The 9,891-nt window shown below is 30.2% G+C and overlaps 1 protein-coding gene across 2 annotated transcripts in view; it reads left to right on the top strand.

Moving 5' to 3' along the window:
- Positions 1–7,427: 7,427 nt before the first annotated feature.
- Positions 7,428–9,891, top strand: part of TrpA1 (Transient receptor potential cation channel A1) — a 57,596-nt gene continuing 55,132 nt past the window's right edge. For both annotated transcript variants that reach the window (XM_074119297.1, XM_074119296.1), the window contains exon 1: positions 7,428–7,830. In XM_074119297.1, coding sequence (XP_073975398.1) covers positions 7,805–7,830 — 26 coding nt within the window. In that variant the 5' untranslated portion in view covers positions 7,428–7,804. The remainder of the gene's footprint in view (positions 7,831–9,891) is intronic.

The raw sequence follows: 9,891 nt of genomic DNA, 5'->3' as shown, positions 1-9,891 counted from the left end.
GACTAAAACATTCCCATCATTCACCCTAAGACTTCTACATCCTTCCCCAAGAAAGTGTGCACTTCTATTCCTTAATCTCGTGCAAAAAATGGATCAATATGTGTTCAGACGGTTCCTCAGAGCCAGAAAAGAAAGTACTTAAGATTAAGTTTTTTAAGGGTCCATTCCATGAAGAAATATGCATCTATTTTGATGGTGTGGAAGGTGTTGTAATGGAAGGTGGCATTGGTGAGAGATATAGTCAGAAGCAACGTACACTCCAAGTATGGATGGGATCCAAATTTAGAATTTCTAAACATTTGGAGTATTTTCAACCATCAGCAGTGCAGTAAATGTAGAGCAGGCTAAGGCTTTCTTTGCCGTTTTCCAGAAAAGTTGCTCTAAATTTGAATGCAATCCCCAGTCACTACTAAATCTCTTCTTTCTCTAGAAGAATTTTTTCCATTAATGTTTCCCGTTGGGAGAGCCATTCTTGAACTGAAGAGTCAATATGAAGTCTAGACTAGGTTGCTACTTCCATGTACTATTGACTAGTTTTCAACTAGAATACATTCAATCCTTAAAAAAAAGCAATATTCATCGACGAATATTTAAAAAGAACTGACGTCTCAGTGCCAAAAAAGAAATCGAGACGGTGTCACATGACTTTATTTAAAATCGGAAAATTATGGCATTTGTATACTTAATTCGTAAACAGACTATTCCTGTAATTTGCGGCACTGGGAATGGTATAGTCTTTCACAGTAATGAATTCAGCATCTCATGGATAATTGTTATGTTCTTTCGATTGCAGTAAGTAAATTTGCTGAAGATACCTTTGGTTCCCTCAGAGGTAAGGTCATTTTAATGGAGGGGAAAAATACCGTGATGCAATGAAACTATTGAGAACCATAATATATTTTTTATTTTTTGAAAATGCAAATCAAGTGCAGAACAACTTCCCTTTCTGTGGCCAACAATAGAATCAATTATTTGTTGGTGGCGAATTTCATAAATTATTTTTTTTGATGGTATCCAATTTTAAACATGTTGAAGTCAATTATCTGATATAATGTCAATTTTGGCTATACGATGATACAAATTTTTTGCTTACATGTTAAGGGAAGGGAGTAGACCATTTACCATAATAGCATGTTGCAATTATTACAAGTACATAGTATATATTATATAAAACAATAGAGTCATCGACAAAACTTTTGCCAACTTTTTTTCAAATTTTTCGTTGGATTGCGATATTCTTGTGTAAGTTTGTCATTGAGTTTTATTCATTTATTGTATGATAACTTACTCCTTACATTCTTGAGTTCATTCACTGATTCAGCCAGCATCAAAGAAACCTTAAAAGTTTATTTTAATTAGGAAATGTTTGATACACTACAAGTGTTTTTTAATCGTGATTCATGCGATGTTTCACTGTTGGTATATTGATTTTATAAATTTTATTGCTTTAAATTTTGTTAAAATGTTATACGAGAATGTCAAATTAAAATTTATTATTGATTCATTCTCAATCAATTCTATTTATTATGAATACGTTTTGTTTTATTGAAAGGAGTTGATTTTGCGAGTATAATCAGATGTAATTATATTAACTAATTAGGGTGAAGGGACCAGTAATTGACTGGGCACCAGTAATTGACATACCAGATATAAACTGGTATTATAAGGGATATGAGCCGTTTTTAGTGGTGATTCTTTCAATTTCGTTATTGAGAAGCCTTTAGGCAGCAGTTCCAGAAAAATATTAATTATTGGAAGGTTCCTTGGTATCAGTGGAAGGTTATTTGTGTTAAAAGTTCAAAATCAAGGAAAAAACAAGCCGTTGCTAAGGAGGATTGATAAGAAAATAATTTTTCTTTTTTCTTATTTTTCGTTTATTTGTTCATATATTCGTGTGGTTATCAATGTTCTGTTATAATTAGTATTACTTGTAGATTTCATTTATGTAGTTTTTTTTTTAATTATAAGAAGCGCTGAGGATTAAAATGGGGCTGTCAATCACTGGTCCTTGAAACGGCAATCTGCCCAGTAATTGACATGTATGTCAATTACTAGTCCTACAGCTTTTTTTTTGAAACCAGTGATTGACTTCCAGGGAAAATGATAAGATAGGTTGATTTTATTATAATTATAATTATAATTAAAAATTCAATACATTGTAAAATAAAATCATTGATAAAAATCGGCAACATAAAATAAATAGTAAAACTTCCAACAAAATATGTTTAAATTAATGAATTAGCAAATGTACGCCTTATTTCAAGAGGGCATGCAGAATGATTATTCTGTACAGAACAACAAACTGGAATAGTCGAGATCGCCGAACAGTTTCACGAGGCCAACGTGAATGATAAAAACGACGCCCACTTATCGGAGTTTGAAAATCTCTCATTCTCCCTCAGTTTTGGGTCCTTGCCACATTCCAAAGAAGAAAGGGAGGAAATGGCTGAACCATAGAATTCCATCAAATAAAACGGCCAGGGGAAAAATGAAGCTCCCTCAAGAGAAGTACCAGGTGCGAAATTAAACATAAGTGGAGAAGTTGGTGACTTAGTGACGTTACACATTACTTACTTTTTAATCTAGTTTTTTTTTCATTGATGTTTCATTTATTTATTACTGTTGTAAGTGCGAATGCTTACAACCTGAGGCGGGACGCGATTAACGTGCACACAGAGTATATATAAATGAGCCCAAGAGGTAACTCAGTAATAATAAACAATCAAATACTGTTTAGATGCAGAAAATAAGAATGAATTACATTCAGATAGTTTGGTTTCGAAGCAAATGACACTGGCAGCACAGATTGTGGAAAATATTAGCGAAGCGCTCCAAAAGAAGGGAAGCGTAGGAGAAATTTGGTTCACTAGAAAGCGAACCCAAGGACGCGTAGATGCCATCAGTAGCAACGTTATAGGCGGAATGGATAAAACAAGGATGTGACCACATAGTCTAATCGGAAGTAGAGAGTTTGGTAAAGTGAGAACCAAAAAAAAATTCCCAAAAAGAGGTTTAAGTAACAAAATATTTAGCGGAAACTAAAGGATAAGAGAGCGGAAGAGTTGAGAGAAAGAGATAAAAGCGAGCCGACAGACATTGTGTACGATCTAACATGTATGTTAGCTAATATCTCCTTGGCACTATTGAAAGTAAGGGCTGTTATTCAAATTGCCTGTCTTGGCTTGGGGAACTTAATTAAAACTGTCCAGTAGGACAGTTGTGTAAGGGTTGGTCGTCAAAAACTGCATAAAATAGCGTAATGTTGAAAAATATTAGATTATTTAGGTTTGCCTATTTAAAAACTGATTAATTATGAATAAGACCGATTTTTGTTATAAATCCAATTGAAAAAGTGATTTAGGTGATTTAAGTGATTTATTTAGATTTAAAAGTGATTTTGAATGCATATCTTATGTCGTTTCATGAATATATTTGTATGTCAATTACTGGTCCCACCCCATGTCAAACACTGGTTCCACCGAAAATTCGGTATGTCAATTACTGGGTCATTGACAAATTTTCAAAAAAAATCATTTTTGGTTGACATAAAGATCGAATTTACTGCTTTTAAAATATTAATAAAATAAAATACATCCTACTGGAGCGGTACAATTTTACAACCTACACCTGGAGCCAAAATAACGGAAGTTATTCTACCTTAAACTCGAATTTTTTCTTAAGCAGTCAATTACTGGTCCCTTCACCCTAAGTGGTGATAAAAAATTAGAAATAATCAAAACAAAAGATATTATTCTTACAAGCAAAATTAACCATGAAAGTAAGAAGTAGTCTACTTACCATTGAAAGAGAGAAGTAAATGTGTTTGCGCAGGATAATAAGCTTAGGTCATTTTAATTTAAAATTATCTTTTATACAATGTGCTAAGTAATTGAGAATAATTGTATATCAGTAACAATCGTTAAATGTAAATAGATATAAACGCAATTTTAGTGACATACGGTTATCTCAATAAATAAATAAATATAATCATACAAAAAAAAAAATTAAATTGATCTGATAGATAAACCAATTAGAAGTATTTATTTTACTTAACTAAAACAGAACACTAATTTACTAATATCTAATGAATTTTCTGAATGAATACACAGAAAGTAAAATGTTTTTCTTGAATTTTCGGAAAATATATCAGATCCTTTTCTTTGATTTTCCTGGTGGGATGTCACAATTACCACAAAAAACATTGGAAAAGTGGTGAAATTGAATTCGTTCATAGTAAACTGGTTTCTCTTGTACACCCTACTTTATCTTTAAATAGTCATTAAAATGTTGAGGTTCGTTGAAGGTTGAGAAGGTTTAAATGCCGGAATTTCCTTTTGAACTTTATCCTTGTCGTAGGAGGAAAAGTTATTTACAAAAATAATTAATTTCTATTTAAAAAAAACCCTCGCTATGGTCTTTTTAAATTTTATTTCACATATCAGTTTTCAGCTATCTCCTGTTATTAACTTCATTATGATTTTATTATTTTTATAAAATACTTTTATTTAAATATGAAAGGAAGTCATTAAATGAAAATTCAATCATCAATATTTTTTTTACTCCTCCAACTAATCATCATTTTGGTTTTTCTTTTAATTTAAGAATTTTACAATTGTACGGTTAGTACGTTACAACAAGTAAGAAGGGTGAAATGTACATAAACTGTAATATTAGCGCCAACGAAATTACATTTACTTGATTTCTTAACGGCATCAACCAATGATGACAGCCCTTAAGGTGCCACTGACTCTCTGTCTCTCTTCATTCAGGTGGTCGCGCGGGCCATCGGCGCCTCAGCCGTCTAGGAGGGTTTGAGGGAAGAGTTGAAGTTTAGAGAGCTTGCATAAGTGGATTTGAAATAGGGAATTTGAAATGAAATTTCAGGTTACAAGAGTTTGGGCTTTGGCGGAAAGGAAGGGAATGTTTGAGTCGGTATGGATAGTTTGAAATGTAAAAGGGATCATTGACTATGGTACGTAGGATTTTGGATAGTTAGAATTGAATGCGATTGAGGTTTGTGCGTTTGGTAGATCCGTATAGTTCAAGTCCGTAAGTCCATATTGGATGGAGCAAGTTGATTGTATAGTTGTTTGTTTTGCAAAGTAAGTTTGTCTGATTTTTTAAAAAATAAAATTAGGTATTAAGATGTTACGAATAATTTAATGAATAATTTATTAAGATTCAGTTTAAATAATTATTTGTAATGGCAACATTGCTAGTTAACAAATTAAGCAATAGTAATTAATGGTCACACCCAGAATTAAACTTTTTGCCTATTGTTACCAAATATTTGGTTATTTGATTTTCTTTAGATAAACTTGGATCTTTTAAATAAAACTGTCATTTTTGAAAAAAAAAAAATAGGTAAAGAAATTTATGTCAAAACTGCTAAGAAGTAATAGAATAATTACATATAAAATGTTAGGCATGAAATAAATAAAATCGAAGTCGTGAACATAATAAATTAAATCATTAAAAAATAATAAATAACAAAAAGTATAAAAATTAATAAACATAAAATTGAATTTTCTGTGATTTCGTTTTTGAGTTGTGCTGACCACTTTTTGTAGAAACCACTTTTCTGCACTCAGGGAACTTCAAAATGGATATTTTTGGGTAAACTCACTTTTGAAAATTTGACACAATTACAATAATTTTCTTTCCTACTGTATAAGTGAGTAACCATTACTTTGTTTGCTTTTTTTTTACATTGTTTATTGCACATAATTGTTCTTGTATTTATTATAAGAACATAACCCTGTGAATTTAATAAAAATATCATTTGAGATTTAAAAAAAAAAGTGCTCATATGATTTAAATAAATTATAGCTGAAAAGATTCCAGTCTATCGGTTCTATTAGCATTTCCTACTGGCTTAGAAATACGAAAGCATTATTGCGAGGCTTATGACGGTTTCCACAGTGGCTACATTTGTGACCTTCAATAGTTTCCTGATGAATGAAGATTTACATAAAAGGTCTCACATTAATTATTCATTCATATCCTCTTAACTATGTCGTTCGTTAGTAATCATTTATGAAATGTAAATTAAATTTCATAATTATATTTCTTTCACTTGTTGTCGGCTAATTGAATAGTGTAAAATTAATATTAAATGAAGCTAATAATCTTCGTTGGTCGTTTCGTGACTCACTGTTCACTAATATTGAGATATGAACAAAATAAACACGAACTCAATTAATTTGTATCACATAAAGTAACTATTACATTTAAATGGCGGCAGATAGGACTAATACTAAATTCTTTATTTCTCACTCTAAATACATTGCATTCAAACATACAGTAGGACATTTCTCTGTTCTACAGTTGTGCCTGTTTTTCATGTCTTTTCATAATGCAAGTATGCATTTTTTGTTTGTTTCTATTTCAGGCCTTATTTTTTTTCAATTTCAATTCTTTTTCTTTAAGAAACAACGAACAAACTGGAAAACAATTTCTTAATTGAGACTGATTTTCAATGATTTTTAAAGCATTGATAATTTTTTTTTGTCTGTATTTAAAACCTTTTTTAAATTTAAAACTAACATATAAATAATAGAGTTTAAGGAAGAAATAATGTATAGATCCAGATATATAAAATTTTTGCAAAAAATGAGAAAATCAAGATAATGTCTTTTCTCTTATGTCGAGAAACAAAAGTAGTTTAAAATATTCAAGAGTTTGGTGAAGAAACAATATAGAGTGAAGTTAGGTAAAAAAATACATACATATAAGCGGAGGATCCACTAATGTTCTCTGTACATCATGAGGAAGTATCTTCACTAACAGCACTTCAGTAGATTGCGTCTTCTTGGATTATAATATTTGGAAACATAGACCGTGAACACTCACCGACATTCTCTTCCAAAAGAATTGAATTCACAAATTTTCTTCCAATTCCTAACTTTTGAGTCATGGGTAGATTATGGCAACTATCTTAGAAGTACGAGTAGTTCCCTTAATCAAATTCTCAGCAAAAATGTTTCCAGTAAAAGTTTTAGTTGTTAAAATATTCGGTTGTTAGACGAAGAGAACGAGTAAGAGAGAAGTTTGGTCAAAAATGACGTAATTGCTATTCTGAGCGAAACGTGGTTAGAAAACCGTTGCTAGTTTTTGAACTTTATGCAGTCAACAGTGATATCGTTGTATAATACTCGTACTTTACTAAGTTACTGTTCTGTTTAAAACTATTCGAATTAAGTATCTTCAGTGAATAAGATGTTAGTGCGATATATAAACTTTTCGAAAACGATGGTAATCCATATTTAAAACATATTTCTGAATAAACGTATGTTCGTTTCTAAAGAATCTAAAGAAGAGTTAAAAGGTCACATTATTAAAGGATCTCAAGAAAAATGAAGTTGGATTCTTCCAGAGAAGAGAGTTCAGTTTAGGTATCTAGCAACAATTCTTCTTCATCGGTAGATTTGTGAATGCCCATTTTTAGTTTTTGTTAATTTTCGAAGTTTCCAAAACAATATCTTTCTTAGAAAACAACTGCAATAAATAAATAAATGAAAACAATTGTTTAAACAAAAATTATCACAATCATCGTTTTCAATTGTCCAAGAAGTCTTTTATGAAGGCTATAAATAATATTTTCTTCAAATCCTAATCAGTATGTTAAATGGCTTTGTATTAAGAAGTACTTTTTGAAATCTAAATGTTCCCTCCAAAAAAAAATTGTAAAGGAAACACCAAACGCGTGAGTTTTGAGAACGAAATGATCTTATCGATTGGGTGGCTTTGGATGCGAGAGTTACGTTAGGGCTTAGTGTTGTGCCCGCTTCACAGCAGTAAGAACATGCCTTCATTTCAGCCAGAACAGAGGTATTTTTACGAATTAATTTTTAAATTTTAAAATTATTTATTTTCTTGTTATTATTTAATTGAATAACAACTAATTTAGAGGGATTAATTAATTTTTATTGATTATTTCCTAAAATGTGTAAAAATTTTCTTTTTTTTTGTAAGGGATGGTTTAAAAATAAAAACTCAATTGCTGTAAGCTATTTACATAAAACACAGAATGCGATTAGCCATTATTTGTTCTAATAAATGTAGTTTCTAAGAAACTTGAATGTGTACAATTTAATAAGCAAAAATGTTAGAGGAACCAAACAATATTAACAAATTCTAGTTGTCTTTTGGTATTTCAATATAAGTCTTCAGATTTGCTGTAGAAAATTAAAATTAATTGATTAATTATAGCTTCTAAAATGGTGGCTGTACATAATATACTTTTTTTAAAAAAACAGCTCTCTGCTATGTGTTGTAACATAAATATGTTACTGGTGTTTATTTTTTCCTAAAATAACAGCAAAATCTGCTTTGCTACTTTTAAAATACTCACAGTAAAAGTAAAATATTAATTATTGATGAAAATTTAACCAATTTTTCTAACTTCTTTAAAAGATGGTGAACATTTATGCTATTTTTTCCACAACTCAGTTATGGCAATAGTATTTTTAATTTTTTCGAATTAAATTTTTTAAAGTAACATTTATTTTATCGATCTTTCTTACTTGAGTGCCCAAAAATTGGCATTCTGCCATTGTTAGTTTTTTACTTAAAATGAGTTACGCTATCACTCGCAAAAAAAAGGATGTAGGTATGAACAAAATTATTCTATAATTAGAATTACTGCACAGCTACTTAAAAAACTTAATAAAATCAAGATAGTAAATAAAATGAAAGAGTTACTTTTGGTTCCTTAAGATAACAACAAAAAGTAAAAATAACAATCACTTCCTGGAATTACATTGCACAATTATGTGTAATAATTCGCCAAAGTTGAATAATGATTACCCTTAATGGTTCGTTAAGACAATTTAAACAGAGAGAAATTAATATAGCATACAAACTGACTCAGAAGTATAATGAAATTAGCAGGTGTGCATTTAAATGAAATAAAATAGCATTAAATTGACAAATAGTATCAAACTTGTTTTTGGGAAGTAGATTTCAAATTTCCCATCACATAGAGTACTGTAACTACTTTACAACAGTTCCCATGAAACTGTCTTTAACAAGAAACATGTGCATTTACGAAACATCTGCACAAAATCTCACAGTGAGAGACTTAATAATAATTAAGCGTCCTGTATGTAAATTTATACTAAATAATATCTGGAATATGATAGAAATACTCCTTTACTTAATTAATTTTTTACACAACTTTAATTAGTAATGACTGACTTAATTAACAATAGTTAAACTTTTAATAAAGTTTTAATCATTTTAAATCAATCTAAATTTTAGTATTTCATAATTATTAAATAATAAAGATATGATGGCTGTAAGATAAATGCCGCTTTTAATGATAATTCTGTTTCAATAACAATAATTATACTAGTACGAGTGTCAGCGTTTACATTGGAGACATACCTTAAAGAGATGATAAAAACTCAAACCATTTATTACTGGAGGTTGTGATGCAGACAAAGATACAACATAAGAGTAATTATAAAAAGATGAAAGATTAAATCGATAATGAATATAAATAAAAAAAAATCAAGATATAATAATTTAAAAAAATAATAATAACAGAGGGCACAAAGAGCAAACTATTTAATCTGGGATTTTTGTGAGGTGATGGAGGATGTTACTGGAAGACGTTTTTTTTTAAATTAATGAAGCTAGGAAAGAGATGGATGTGGAAAGATTCAGAAAGAGGGTGTTTCAAGAGATTGGGCTGGGATAGATCCCAAATTTCTGAGTGACAAGGGTAGTGGGCGTTTTGTAAGTGAAGTACTATCAGTTTTCAATCAAGTTCTCGATCTGATCTGATATCTGAGTCACTTTGAATTTTAAATTTTTTCACCATTGAAAAACAAAACAAAGAAAGCAACTGCGTTTTAAAAAAACGCATCGTCATCTGCAAACAGTAAT

Source organism: Rhodnius prolixus, unplaced genomic scaffold, assembly GCF_049639745.1.
Source record: "Rhodnius prolixus isolate KJV_2025 unplaced genomic scaffold, Rpr scaffold_2, whole genome shotgun sequence".
Lineage (NCBI taxonomy): Eukaryota > Metazoa > Arthropoda > Insecta > Hemiptera > Reduviidae > Rhodnius > Rhodnius prolixus.
The sequence above is the reverse complement of the archived record's forward strand: the minus strand, read 5'-3'. Positions and strand labels throughout refer to the sequence as shown.